Consider the following 15,848-nt stretch of genomic DNA (forward strand, 5'->3'; position numbering starts at 1 on the left):
TGAAGAGTTCTTCTTTATTTTATTATTTCTAAATTTCAAGAATCCCTTTCTAGGGGCCACCCCACGGAGTGGTTAAGTTGATGCACTCTGCTTTGGTGACCCAGGGTTTTGCCAGTTTGGATCCTGGGCATGGACATGGCACCACTCATCAGGCCATGCTGAGGCGGCATCCCACACAGCACAACCAGAAGGACCTACAACTAGAATATAGAACTATGTACTGGGGGCTTTGGGAGAAGAAGAAGAAAAAAAAAAAGATTGGTAACAGATGTTAGCTCAGGGGGAAAAAAAAAAAGAACCCCTTTCTGGGGTTGGCCTGGTGGTGCAGTGGTTAAGTTCACACACTCCACTTCTGCAGTCCAAGGTTTGCAGATTTGGATCCCAGGCACAAACCTGGCACTGCTTGTCAAGCCACACTGTGGCAGCATCCCACACAAAATAGAGGAGGATTGGCACAGATGTTAGCTCAGCAACAATCTTCCTCAAGCAAAAAGAGGAAGATGGGCAACAGATCTTAGCTCAGCGCCAATCTTCCAGACAACAAAAAAAAAAGAATCCCTTTCTGTTCATTTTTGTGGAATCCCAGCCTTTCTCACAAATGCGATCTTGGTCTCTCTCGGGACACTATCGATATTTACTTTTAGACATTCAGCCCCCAAGCACATGCTGCCTCTCGAGAACACTCGCTCTCCCCGACCTTCGCTCTGGTCCCTCCTTTCCCGGGGAGGCTGTCCGCAGCAGCCTGGTGAGCCCTCGCTGTCTGCTCACAGCTAAGAATGAAGCACTAAAACTGCTGATTGGAAACTCAAGATTGTGTGGGTGGAGCGTGATGACAGCGAGACTTCCTGTCAGACAATCCAGCCCGGTTTTCCAGGGCGGACACCCTATCGCTGCTATCCATGGGGCTTTCCTCCTGGCTACACAGATTCCCCAGAGAGGGCTCTCCTTGGTATTACAGCTCAGCTGTCCACGTGAAGGGAGATGAGAGCCCATGCGATGGTCTGAAAGCACTCACACACCAAACTGCTTCAAACAGGCTTTCAGCCAGTCCTCCTCATCTTAACTCGCGTCACCTCTTCCCCACCTCCATAGCTATCTGGTGGGGCCACTTTCTGAGACTTTTGGGGATTCTGGGATATAAATAAAGCACAAATGGCTCAGGATTCAGCTTCTTTAGATCTGCTAAATTGGTTACTTCTAAAATTTTCTCAGGTCTACTTTATTGTGGTTTTCTCCTCTCAGATTCTCATTCTTTTAGGTTTATGCTTCTCTGAACCTCAGTGTTCTCATCTGTGAAATGAGGTCTATCTATTAGGATGCTTCTTAATGAATCAGAAAACTCAACTTGAAGTAGCTTAAAAAAATAAGGAAATAATTTCATGTAAATTGGAAGTTTACACACAGAGCGGGCTTCCAAGTGGGTTTTCTAGCAGCTCAATAGTGACATCCGGGGACCGAATCCTGCCATCCACTAGTTGGCTTATTATGAAGACTGGTGCTCTTTCCCCTTTCATGTAATATTATAATTTCTGCTTCTTTTATTTTGCTATTTCTTCTTTTCCCAACTGGTGGGATTTCTGTTTATTCTTTTTCCCCATGTTAATCTGGCACTTTAGTGGTTACTTTCTCATCCTCAACACTCAGATGAGACATATTTTCTTCTACTTAACACAGTCATGACCCCACAGGGATGCTTTACTGGGTAACTTACCCCACACGTGGGTGAAGTTTTCACACACTTATCTATCCATTCTCTCACTGCTTTCCAGCCACCCCTCCTAAAGCCTAGATTTTGCTGAGATTCTTTTAAAAATATTTAGTTGGGGATTATTACTAAATATTTCTGTCAGTATGAGAGCTGCCATATCCTTAATGACTAGAACAGTACCTAGCACAAATTGAATACTCAGTATACAGATATAAGGTGAATGAATGATACATGACATATTTGGATATACATGAGTTTTTAATTGCAATCATCCCCCACTTTTAGACTAAAGATATTATTCAATAACGCTTATTCAAATAGCAGGTTACAAACAGAAAGTTTGATGTTGCCCTCTCTCTCCTTTGTAAGTAATCTTTCTATGCGAAAGCTTGTAAGGTTTTTATTATTATTATCATTATTCTTCAAATTCAAGAATCTTATAGGATAAATCTGGATCTTTTTAATTTCCTGTTTAATAATCTTGCCTAGGACTCTGACCTTTTAATCCTCACTCAAGTCTATCTTCAGCTCACTGACATTCTCTTCTATTATTTATTTACTTACTTTTTTCCTACTTCTTCTTTTTTCTCCTTTTAGAGGCCTATTGTTTAGATTAGGTCTCTCAGCACTGTAGTCCACATCTATTATTTCACTAGTGATTTCCTTCTCTTTGTACTTTTTGTCTGTGACATGAAACAGTTCTCAAACTTGATTCTACCAGATGATTAATTCAATTTTCAGAAGGACTGTATTACTTTCCTATTGCTGCTATAACAAATTACCATAAACTTCATGGCTTAAAGCAATACAAACTCGTTAGATTACAGTCGTGGAGGTCAGAAGTCTAAAATCAAGGTGCCAACAGGACTGTGTTCTTTCTGGAGACTCAGGAGAATCCATTTCCTTGTCTTATCCAGCTTCTAGAGGCTGGCTGCATTCCTTGGCTCACGGTCCCCTCCTCAGGTCACTCCACCCTCTGCTTCCATTGCCACATCTCCTTCTCTGACCCTCCTGCCTCAACTTGCACATGTAACAATGCTGTGATGACAAGGGGCCCACCAGCTCATCCAGGCTAATCTCAAGACCCTTCACTTAATCACATGCAAAGTCCTTTTGGCCATGTAAGGGGACAGAATTACCACCTCTGGGGACCAGGACTTGGATACCTTTGTGGGACCACTATTCTGTCCACCACAAGGACTATCTCATCTTTTGTCTACAGAATTTTTCATTTTTTTCCCACATTCTAGGCAGTCTTTTCTCTGCTCTAACTGTATCTCCTTGAGCGCCTATACTACTTTCAGGGGCTAAGTACAAATTCTGATTTGTCTCTCCCATTAATAGTTAACTTCAGTGAGAATCACTTGTTCTAAATATTCATCTTAGCCTTCATCACTCAGCCTTAAGTGAGCGGTCATTTTTCCTTACCTGCTGCTATTGTTCCCTTCATACCTAATCAGATCAGACAGTCTCTCAAACAGTGACAAACCACGGGGAGGGCCCCCGTCCCCACCTCCCTCTTCCCCTCCCCCCGAGCTGAAGGGACTGAGTCAGAAACACCGACTCGACTGGCAACTGGCGAGGAAGAAGGCTCAGTGCTCTGGAGTCACTCCTCTCGCATAGGGAGAGAGACTGAATGAGGGGCTCAGGTCGGCAATGCGAGGTGGCAGGCTGCAAACGCAGTAAAGGAATTCAGAGGCCTCTTCTAAGCCCTCTTGGGGAATCACAAAAGTCCCGTCTCAGCCCAGGTTTCCAGGAAAGGTAAGTACGGCCCCCTCTGCATCTCCCTTCTCCCTTCTGTCCATCGCTGAAGAAAGAAATCCAATAGCCCTTCTTGTGGAGGAACTGAGGTCTTGAGTGCACTGAACTGTTATACTGTATTTCTAGAGCTCATGAATTTAATCGTTTTACTCGTCAATATATAATTTATGAGAGAATGGGGGTAAGGACAGTACAGAGATACTCAGATACTGTGACCCAAAACTACTAAACTTTGACTGCAAATTTAGTTTAGAGTTTCTGGGAGCCAAAGCAAAAAGGGAAAAAAGTTACAGAATTAATGGATATAAGAAGGAGATTTACAGTAAGATGGCATAGCATTATATGATTTTCAAGTGTCTTAGAATATAATAGTCTTAGAGATAAGTACATTTTACTTTTTATCCCATTTCTTTATAAATTATATAGCATGTATCTATAGTTAATGTTCATTTAAACTCTATATCTGATTAATTACAAATACAATTCCAGATTACATTTCATTCCCTATACTCGCAAAGAAGTACTATTCCAGTAACGAGTTCAGAGCTAGAAAAAATAATCTGATGAGTATTCAGAATTTTCAAAGGGAATGGGTACCAAAATAGACAGTATTCCTGCGCCAATTTAAAATTAAGTGAAAAGACATAAATGCCTACTTTGTGGGTATGATGTCTACACAGCTTAATACAAATGTCTAGACCAACCGATGTATTATTTTTCAAAGGAAAATAACTAAAGTGATATTTCTGAAATGCTGTGTTTTTATTTCGGAGTGACACAATGCTAGGCACAAAATAGGCAGTTAATAAATTCTGGCTGACATGCATACAAAAATCAAGAATACATTCTTATTGTCCTCAAAGAAATGTTTTCATTAAATGACTAGATTCATCTGGAATAATACAATTTTCAAAGACATTACCATCCTTTACTGTATATATCATTACCTAAGTGAGAAAAGTAAGCTTTTTGGGGCAGAATATTCCATTATAAATGACCAGAAGGAAATGAAGGCTATCGTAAGGGATCATGACACACTGCAAACAAATACTGGACTATTACACAAATTTAAGTTGCACCAACAAAATCATCAAAATATCCTGAAGAACTATATTAGAATTACTTTATTTCAAAATGAATCTAAAATGTTCAACGTCAGCACTGTCTAGTCAACAAGCCAAACTGGTAGAGACAAAACCTGTTTGGACTAGTCATGAAAAATAAAAAGGGATTCTCCAAAAAAACCACAAAGCAGCTCATTTAAGGTCAATTTAACGGTATTATTCTGTTTTTCTTCCAGCCTCGACATAAGATTTCACTACCTCAAAGGAAATTGTAAGAGTATCTATAGGCATTCCCCCTAGGTGATTGGCAGTTCAACACCAATTAGTTCAAAATTACACTGTTACTAGCATGCAATAAAAACAACACCTTTCATCTTTCTTACATAGGTAAGAATACCTTCAGAGCCAATAACTTTGATCAAATAAGTATTTTTGATCCTGCCCCACCCGTCTCTTTGGATTCAGGAAAACTAATAGCTGAAGGCAACTTTTCCCAGCTTTATTCTTAAGCTGAAAAACTAGTGTGGTATTGAAAATATTTTGCTTCCAAGATAACAGAATTTCCCAAAGTCCAGCATTTCTTCAATAACTAAGCTGTCCTTATACCTTTTCTTAATACATAAGACAGCCTTAACTGACATTCATATGTTAAAAGGCAGATATTTTTAATTTAAAATACATAATGTTATGTTTTTTAAAAAACACATAAATCTCCAAGTTGGTATATAAACAATTCAAATAATGTGAAGCAATAAAACAACCTCCCTAAACAATTCAGTACCCTAAACACTCAACGTCCTAAACTCAGTCTCATAATGAATACTATTTGTAAGGAGACACCTCTAGTATAAACAGATTATTTTTTCATTTAACTTTTTACTTTAGCATATAACCCAAAAAAAGTTGATTGGAAAATCTCTCATCTAAGGTAAGTTTAAAATTTTGATTATATTTAGTACTTTAAATTGACCAAAGTGATCTCTATCACCGAATGTGAAGTCACTTAAGTACTTTCAATTATTTCTAAACACTAAGGCAAACAATTTTGTTGTTAAAGCCCAAGAATCCTAATGATTCATAGAGTGAACAGTCTCCTGCCCTAAGCAAACACTGCACACCACAGAGCCATGCTGATTAGGCAGACCCCAGAAAGCTTGGAAAACTGAAGTCTGGCCATTCACATCTCTAAAGCATCTATTTCAGCACAAACACTATTACTATCTACAGAGGAGACAGACAATCCACACAACTCAAAAACTCTATTTCTACTTCTATTCCATTTGCAATGCTAATATTTATTAAAATAATAGTTTCTATTTACTTCTGACATATCCACAAAAATATGGCTAAGTATGGAACAAGTAATATGAGACTTTCAATATCCAACACAATTTTGAAAATGCAACTATACTTTCATTATAAATGACCACAAGCAAGATAAAAAATATTAAGCAATCAGCTTTAGGAACATTATATAAAGTTATATACAATTAAAGTAATGGTTTAGCTTTTTTTCTACTTTAGATATAAGTGATTGGTAGATCTTAAACTAGGTAAGATGTTAAGATTATTTTTAAACTTCATATTTATATGCGCTACTATCAGGAATACCATCATCCAAATAGGTTGTGATTGAAGAAGTAGGTTGTGTATATTAAATTCATCTTCTGCTAACAAATTTGGATCATTTATAATATAGAGGAGCATCTCTCGCTAAATTTCAGATAATATATGATAACCTGACTCTTAAAATTACTCTGTAGTTTTTTATTCTAAAGTATTCCTCATCTACTGATATTATGCAACAGCTTACATCTCTTCAGTCACCTCATTTCATCCTGCAACAAATAGTTAGTGTGGGCCATATTTTATTGTCATGAAAGTGATTATACGGCCTAAGAAGCTGAATAAATTGTAACAAAGTGTCTCTCACTGTTTCAGACCCTTGGACCCAAAAGTTGATATCTTATTAGAAAGAAACCATTAGTATTACCAGTAAAATTCATATTCTTTTCCATTATCTCATGAAGTCAAGATATCACTGAACACTTTCTTCTATCATAGTCTTGCCAAAAAAGGGGTCAGTCAGTGTCAACAATTTTTGCTAGGTATGTTCTTGATGAAAGCTGACATTTGATCACCTTCAGTCTATCTACCTAAGCCCAAACATTTCTCAAAGTGGCCCAGAGTCTGACAAATTTGAGATATACTCACTTCAGTGATATAACCAACAGTAAATAGTATTCTTAGAATAACCATTGCTAGACTATAGCAGAGTACCTAGAGAAAGTCAAGATGAAAGTAATGTGGAGGACATAAGATAAAATCTGATGTAAGCTTCCTTATATCATGAAGAGTGTTACATGAAAGACATCAGATTAAGTGATGACCAACGTAGCAAATCGTCTTGCCAATGATGATGGGCAATGCCTCTGATAGGATGCTACTATTCTAAAGCAAGCATCAATACCACCCGAGACTTTGACATCATCATAAAATTGCCTGGCAAACTCAACTTAGTTATAAATAGCAAGATTCAAGGACTAATGGTGACAAAATGTTTCTAACAGGTCACTAGGTTCCATGAAAAGGTAGGGTGTATTGTTTTCTTCAATCTTTTATTTTTCAGAATACAAAGGTATTGAAATCTGACATTCAGCAAAAATGAAACAAGTACATCTCCTGTGCTCTTAAGAATAAAGAATTAATACAAGCTTCAATAGAAAATGCTTTAAAAAAAGATTAGAATCACGCAGGAAAGTAATTGCTACTAAAAGTGATATACTTTTTATCATGAAGATGAAAACAGTACCTAACAAAATTGAATTGAATCATTAAGTTCAAAGGCTACAATATTTTTAAATAACTTACAGTAAAAGAACTGTGAAAGTTTTGAACTTAAACAACAAAAAGTAATTCCTATTCATTATGGTACTTCTAAAGTTTCCCAGTACACCCATAGGCTATACACACACGAAAGCTAATTATTTCAATTAATGCTGGTGCATTACTTAGACATTTAAACATGCTAATGATACATGTATCCTCTTAATCCTGGGAAGGAATTACAAAAGATCTTCTACCACAATAAATGCAATGGGACTTTCTGTTGGGCTGTTCTTCAGGGGTCGTGGCGCAGAAATGGATCTTGACTGCCCTTATTTCGTGGCTAACAGGGTAAAAGTGCCTTACTTCTGCTTCTTCACTAACACCCAGTGTGCACGCTCCTCCAGCTCCCCAACCTTGGCTTGTCTTCAGAGGTCTCTAGTACAAGCCTTCCTAAATACTCTCTCCATTTGATTCTGTCTTTTATCCTATCACCAAATTTTACTTCCTCTTCCTTCTTTAACTCTACAGTAAAATGACAACTCTCCATCATGCATGTTTTTCACCTATTCATTTATGCACGCAACAAACATTTACTACCAACACACTATATCTCTGGTGATATCACAGGATCAGGGGTCCAGAAAGGAAGAAAAAGAACAAAACTCCCTGTCTGTGTGGAGCAACCACTCCAGCTCGGAAAGGCAGGCAATACGTAAAAAGTAACATGTCAGAGTGGAAAGTGGTACAGGAAAACATAAAGCAGAAAAGGAGAACAGAAGTGCCAGGGTGGAGGCAGGGCTTGGCAATGTTAAATCACATCCACAAGGCTCCCAGTGTAGGAAGCCCACCCAGAAGTGGACCTTAAGTAAAGACCTGAAAGACAGCAGGCAGAGGGAACCAGTGCTTACAAATGCCCTGAGGCAGGAAGGCCAGTGTGAGGGGAAGGACAGTAAGGAGACTGCAGGAGAGGAAGTTAGAGGGGTGCATGGGGGGATGGGGAACCAGTGGAAGGACTTCAGCTTTTGTTGGGATTGAAACAGGACACCACTGGAGGACTCTGAGCAAACAAGTGAGAACGTCTGACTTACACTTTCAAGCACTCTCTCTGACTCACTAGGCCAAAGATAGATGCATGAAGGCCAATTAGGAAACTACTGCAAAATTCTAACCACGAGGTGACTGTCACTCGAACACGGTGGAGACAGGCCAAGTGGTGAGGCGTGGTCAGACTCTGGAGATACTTTGAAGCTAGAGCCGAGAGCTTTGCTGAAGGACTCCATAGGGGAATTAAGAGAAAGAGACTTCAAGGAATTGGCCTGAGCACCTGGAATAATGGATCTGCCACCTACAGAAATGGGTTGACCCTAAAAGACACAGAATTGAGGAATAAGTCTTTAGTGATTTTGGACAAGATATGTTCAAGTGGAAATGTCTACTAGACAACTGGATCTACACAGCTGGAGGTTAGAGGAGAGGTCAGCAGTATATACTTGGTATTTAAAGCCATGAGACCAGATGAGATAACCAAAGGAGGGCAGGTGAACAGAAAAGAGAAGAGTTTAAGGACTGAGACATGGGGCATTCCAGGGTGAAGAGGTTATGGATACAGAAAAACCAGCAAAGTAGACTGAGAAGCAGCTCATTAAGTAAAAAGACAAGGAAAGTGTAGTGAACTAAAAACCAAGTGGAACAGAAAACAGTTCAAGGAAGAAGGAGGGTAAGATGAGGACTATGAAGTCACTGGCCAACTTGACAATAGCATTTCAGTAGAGTAATGGAGGCAAGAATGAGTTCAAAATCAAATGTGAAGCACAGAAATGAAACTGTTCAGTATACAACCCTTGTGAGTTCTGCTATGAAGACAAGCAAAGCAATGAGGTAGTGAGCTAGAGGGCATAGGAAATCAAGACAAACTGATTTATTTTTCTTCTTCCCTTCTTTTCTTCCGTCCTTCCTTTCTTTTCTTTTTTTTTTTTGAGGAAGATTAGCCCTGAGCTAACTGCTGCCAATCCTCCTCTTTTCCCTAAGGAAGACAGGCCCTGAGCTAACATCCATGCCCATCTTCCTCTACTTTATATGTGGGATGCCTACCACAGCATGGCGTGCCAAGTGGTGCCATGTCTGCACCCGGGATGTGAACCGACAAACCCCGGGCCGCCGAAGCAGAACGTGCACACTTAACCGCTGCGCCACCAGGCTGGCCCTCTTCCTTTCATTCTATTGAAAAAAAACTACAGCATGTCTCTATGCTGATGGAAGTGATCCAGTTGGGGAAAAACTGATTATGTAACACAGACAGCATAACGGCTAGAGTTTTGTCTCTGAATCTGTGAGAAGGGATAGCACCCGGTGCATTAGGCGAGGGCTGACCTTAGCCAGAAGCATAGACAATTCAGCTAGAGCATTAGGAGAAAAGGCAGTGTGCAGGGGGAGTTTTAGGTAGGTGAACCATTATAAAGGAAAAAGCTGTGAAATTTTTTGTCATGATTGCTTCTATTTTCTCAAGAAAACAGGAAGCAAGCTTATCAGCTAAGGGTGACAGAGAAGATATAAAGTAGTCATCTAGGAGAATGTAAAGCAAATTTAAGATCTCGGTCACACATTTAAAGAAAGGCCAGGCAGTTATGGTCAGTCAGCTGAACAGATGTGAGTGCAGAGTGAAGAGCTGGCTATACGCAAGGCTGGAGTTTGGCATAAGTACAATAAAGGGAGAGAGGGAAAGGGAATTCTAAGTGCACATGAAGGACTGGTTATAACAACGACCGAGGATTTATACTGTGTCAGGAAGTGAAGGGATGAAGAAAACGAGCGGGGAAAGGTGACAAAAAGTTATGAGGATAAGTAAATAGGATGTGAAGTCTCAATACTAAAGAATTGTACAAAATGGAGCACTAGAGGAAGTGAGCTGGAAAATAAGAGCTGGAGAGCGGGGTGATTGATCTTGAGATTATGCAAGAACTTGAGCTACTGCTCAGGACCAGGCCTGGGTTAGAATCCCTCTGAGGGAGCGCTGAGGGAGATGATCGGAAGACAGAGGTCAGGGAACTTCCCAGGGGGCTAGAAGGGTCATCCACATGGACACTGAAATCACCAAGAATTATGACAGGTGTCATAGCAGAGAGAATGATCATGAACAAGGAGCTAAAATCCTCAAGGATGGAGCAGGAATAACCTGGGAGGGTGAAGAGTGACTGCAAAAGGAAAAAGGAAGAAGTAATCAGTTCACGGTCTAATGACACGAGATTCAAAGTGTTGAAAGCAGCAATAGAGAACACGAGGACACTACCCAAACTCCAGGAGTGGTAAAATGAGAGATGTGGGAAAGAACAGAGCTGCCACCTGAGAGAGTTCCAGGAGAAGCAATGTGTGCTACGGGAACCACGTTTCTTCGAGCCAGAGTCAAGGTTGAGGATCTAAGGGTTTGGTAGCTAGGTTAACTCTCAGTTCCAAATGGTACAAGCAGAAAGTTTCAGGAGTTAGGGGAGTGAGAAATTAGGTCAGAAATGGGAAGCACAGAGACCTGAGGGACAGCAACTCTGAGATGCCAAGGACCTAGATATGCTGGGCTCCCTGTGCTGACTATCAGAAAAGGGGGAAAGGGGAAAATGCATGGATCACTGCTGACCGCCTTGAGGCAGACCGCAGGGTGAGGCTGCATGCTGGGGGACCAGGAGGAGCGGGAGTCTTGCCAGGATCGTGGTGATTTCTGGAGACATCTCTTTTGTCCTGCCCTGATGATGTGGACATCAGGGAGGGGCCATCTTAACCAGATGGTGCAGAACTCTGGGGCTCCCTCCTGCTCCAGGAACACAAAGAACGCCTCTCCCTCAAGTTCTTTTTTGAAGTGTTTCAGCACTGGATAAAATCTTTATAGATTCTTACCCTTTTCTGTCTCTTCTTCAGTCAATTAGTCTATGATCTGGAGACTCAGAGTCTAAATTCATCTACAAAAACGTCTAGTGCTTAGACAAAGATATGTAGGAAACAACAGGGAGGAGAAACAGTGGAGGAGACTGTAACAGGACGGCTTCTTTAGGACACGGATTCACATTCTTACTGCACAGGTTAGCTTTATTTTATTAACATATCTTATGAAGCAATAACAATATCAACAAGAAGCAAACCTCTAGCACCATCAAGTGTCAAACAGGAACAACGGAGAAGTCCCAGGCAGGCACTCCATCATAAAGCTACACACACTGACATTTTAAAACTGGGACTGAAAATGCAACTCCAGTAATATAGTAACTACCACAAGTCACATTATCTTTCAGAGAAAAAATAGTGTTATTCCTACAGTAAAGCACTTCTCAACAGTAACTATCATGTTTTTTCAGATAGCTGTAAAGCTGGGCTCAAAGCAAACCATGTAGAAATCCCAAAGACTCCTGTGCGGCGTGTCACATCTCCACACAAACCAAGACAGTACACTCAATGTGCCATTAGCAAAATATCACCACAAATTCTGGGGTATTTTTTAAAAAATCTTTTATTCTCATCATTCTGCAAATCTTTTCAACAGCCCAAAGTAAAAAAACGTAAAAACTTCACTTTTTAAAAATAATTTAAAATAGGGGCCAGCCCAGTGGCACAGTGGTTAAGTTCATGTGCTTAGCTTTGGCAACCAGTGTTTGTGGGTTCAGATCCTGGGTGTGGACCTACACACCACACATCAAGCCACGCTGTGGCGGCATTCCACATACAAAATAGAGGAAGACAGGCACAGATGTTAGCTCAGCGACAATCTTCCTCAAGCAAAAATAATAATTATAATAATAATTTAAAAAATATAAAGTAACCGTTATAACAAAATACATTTGACACTATTAGATTAAATAAGATCCATGGAGATGATTTCTACTACTAACCTCCTAGGATCTACACTTTCTCAAAAATAGCAAATCATAAAATACTATTTTGTTCCATCTTGGTTTGTTCCTCTGCACATGATACACTCTGCAGAAGCTCACAATTTTTGCTCTATATTACTCAAAATGTCCATTTTGCCATAGAATGATTTATGTTACAAGCCTATTACTTTTCACTAGAAATAGTCCACAGTGTTAACCAGCAGCAAACAGCAAAACTAGAGCAATTATCTCAGCATATCATTAAACAGCCTCATGGAAAGATTTTAACAACAACCTACCGACAGAGCAGTCAGAAGTGGTGCACGGCCTACCAAATTTGTAGAAAATAAAATGACACTTACCATTAGCTATCATATCATCCTTAATCCTTAATCTCCAAACTATAACACTTCTGTGCTAGTTGGGGTGTTTTGTTTATTTTGGCTTGGCTTCAGTTTATAATACTTTAGCCTTCTGGCAAGTACTTCCTTTTCAATTTCTTTAGAGATGAACCAATTTTGATCTGAGGAGCCAAAAGATCTAGAGAGATTCTAGAGGGACTTTTTTTTCCTAGTGTGGAAGAGCAAAGTGAGAAAAGGCTCTATTTTTTATTTTGTTTTGATTAGACTTAATCCAAATTCTTTAATTCAGGAGCACTATATTTCATCCTTCCTGGATCCTAGCCTCCTGATCTGTAAGCTAGAAACAGCATACACCTCAGGTGGACACGGAATCCTAAACCGCAGGTGGCAGCTTGACGTCTATTCTTTATAATCCAGGGATGTTTATTACACAACAGCACGATTATCTAAATGAGACAAATTTATTATAATATTTACTACTTCGATGAACTGTTATAAAGCTGAGAGTACTGATTGAAGACAATTCCGGAATTAACAGGCCTAAATGTTAAAACAGTTTTAATGAAGTTAGGAGAATAAAAAGTACATGTAGTTCTAGTCTAAAAATTATCAATATACCAAAGTATACAACATTACTGACGAGAATTCTCTAGAATAGATACAATCTGAAATTCCTGGATGTAAGAACAAAGCTCTAAATGTTATCAACACTTTTAGGTTGATGATTTAAATTTGCTATTTGTAATTTAAGAAAGTAGGTATATTTCTTCCTATTTCTCAGTATTTTATACTTCAAGTAACCTATTTTATACCTACTCTTGAATCATGATTCTGAAATACAGTGAACTATTAATAATCTGATCTTGGTGGTGAGTTTTCAACATTAAAAAAATATATACTTGGGCTGGCCCCGTGGCCGAGTGGTTAAGTTCGCGCGCTCCGCTGCAGGCGGCCCAGTGTTTCGTCGGTTCGAATCCTGGGTGCAGACATGGCACTGCTCATCAAACCACGCTGAGGCAGCGTCCCACATGCCACAACTAGAAGGACCCACAACAAAGAATATACAACTATGTACCGGGGGGCTTTGGGAAGAAAAAGGAAAAATAAAATCTTTAAAAAAAAATAAAAAATAAAAAAATAAAAAAATACATACTTTGCAAGAGAAAAGAGTGTAGGGTGAAATCACTTAAGTAAAATCAAAAGAAAATTTACTCAAACTATGTCATTTCTCTATTAAACTATGTCATTACTCTTGTCTTCATTGGTTCTTCATTTGAAGCCACAAATGATTAGTAATTAAAAATTAAATTTTAAAATCTCTGACATGCTTACTCGGTTACCAGCTGATAATGAACACCATTCCCAAATAACAACAGAGTTCCTAAGTACAACGTATTTACAGAGTCAAACTGGGCACCTTAGTATCCAAGAAACACACTATGTTTTTTCCGTTTAATTAAAGATTTCCAGAGGCGAGAACTGCAGGAGGGATATCACAGTTCCTAAGACAGCACGCGAATCTGCAAAACCTCAGCGCTGTAAGTCCCAGTGCTTAAACACAGCAGGACTTGTGAGCGGGGGGACACTTCAGTGGCCAGTGTCTCAGAACTGAATTGACCTTGCTAGATTACAGCTAATTCCAGTCGGTAAAACACGGCAACTTTCCCAAAATGCCGCTAGTCTTCAGCAAACCATTCCTCACCTAGGAAGTTCACACGGCTCTGAAGTCTTGACCTCATGCAACAGCACAAGGTACTCAGAGGCTTGTATTTTTCCTCCTCAATTGTCTGTCTTTTTTGAATTGAATATTTTTTATTCTGGCCTAAACATGTTAATGTATACACACCATTTAGTCGTCTCTGAAGCGCTTCTTCCTCCAAGGTAATAATATAAATTTGTTCATCCAGGTCTTCAAGAATCTAAAAGATCAAATGATTGAATAACACAAGATTACAAAACTAGTGCTTATGAGAATAATTAGGCTCTTTGGCCTATAATTTAGATAATCATTCAAATTACTAGGAATCTAAAATAAAAATGCTCAACCTATTCTATTTAGTAATTAAGTAAAAAAAATTTTTTTTATTTTATTGAGATTATGATAGTTTACAACCTTGTGAAATTTCAGTTGTACATTATTGTCTGTCAGTCGTGTTGTAGGAGCACCCCTTCACCCTTTGTGCCCGCCTCCCACCCCGCCCTTTCCCGGGTAAACACTAATCTGTTCTCTTTGTCTACATGTTTAACTTCCACATGTGAGTGGCGTCATACAGAGATTGTCTTTCTCTATCTGGCTCATTTTACTTAACATAATACCCTCAAGGTCCATGCACATTGTTGTGAATGGGACGATTTTATTCTTTTTTTAGGGCTGAGTAGCATTCCATTGTATATATATACCACATCTTCTTTATCCAGTCATGTGTTGATGGGCACTTAGGTTGCTTCCACATCTTGGCTATTGTAAATAATGCTGCAGTGAACAGAGGGGTGCATGGGACTTTTGGAATTGCTGATTTCAAGTTCTTTGGATAGATACCAGTAGTGGGATGGCTGGGTCATATGGTATTTCTATTTTCAATTTTTAAGTAAAAATATTTTAATACATAACTAAATCCATCAAAAGCTGATTATCACAAAACTGACATTTAAATTGGATATTTTTTAAATTTAAAGAATTAAATAACTCTGCAGCTCTCTCAATGCCAAACAAATATATGAATTCTAAACACCCAAAAAGCTAAATACAGTAATATCTCTTTATGCCCAAGCCAGTATTTTAGCACTGGAACGAATACATCACCCAGCCCAACATTGGTTTCTCATCTATATTTACCTACAAAATGTTTAAAACAAGAAATCCATAAACTACATCACTACCGTGCAATACTTTCCATTTACATCATCTTTGTATACAAAAAATTTTCCACAAATACTGAACGCTGGTATTATCAAAATCATCCTATATGGGGCTGGCCCAGTGGCGCAGCAGTTAAGTGCGCATGTTGCGTTTTGGCAGCCTGGGGTTTGCCGATTCAGATCCCAGGTGCAGACACGGCACTGCTCATCAAGCCATGCTGTGGCAGGCATCCCGCATATAAAACAGAGGAAGGTGGGCACTGATGTTAGCTCAAGGCCAGTCTTCCTCAGCAAAAAGAGGAGGATTGGCAGCAGTTAGCTCAGGGCTGATCTTCTTCAAAAAAAAATCATCCTATGGACAGAACCCTAGAGAAATTGTATGCTTACACATACACACTCACTACCACCCACATAA

The 15,848-nt window shown here is 39.4% G+C and overlaps 1 protein-coding gene across 2 annotated transcripts in view; it reads right to left on the bottom strand.

The window, feature by feature from the left end:
• LMBR1 (limb development membrane protein 1) overlaps nucleotides 1-15,848 on the bottom strand; it is a 145,828-nt gene that overhangs the window by 39,389 nt on the left and 90,591 nt on the right. For both annotated transcript variants that reach the window (XM_046668846.1, XM_046668845.1), the window contains exon 9: nucleotides 14,421-14,493. In XM_046668846.1, coding sequence (XP_046524802.1) covers nucleotides 14,421-14,493 — 73 coding nt within the window. The remainder of the gene's footprint in view (nucleotides 1-14,420; nucleotides 14,494-15,848) is intronic.

Source organism: Equus quagga, chromosome 8 (assembly GCF_021613505.1).
Source record: "Equus quagga isolate Etosha38 chromosome 8, UCLA_HA_Equagga_1.0, whole genome shotgun sequence".
In the NCBI taxonomy this organism is placed as follows: Eukaryota; Metazoa; Chordata; class Mammalia; order Perissodactyla; family Equidae; genus Equus; species Equus quagga.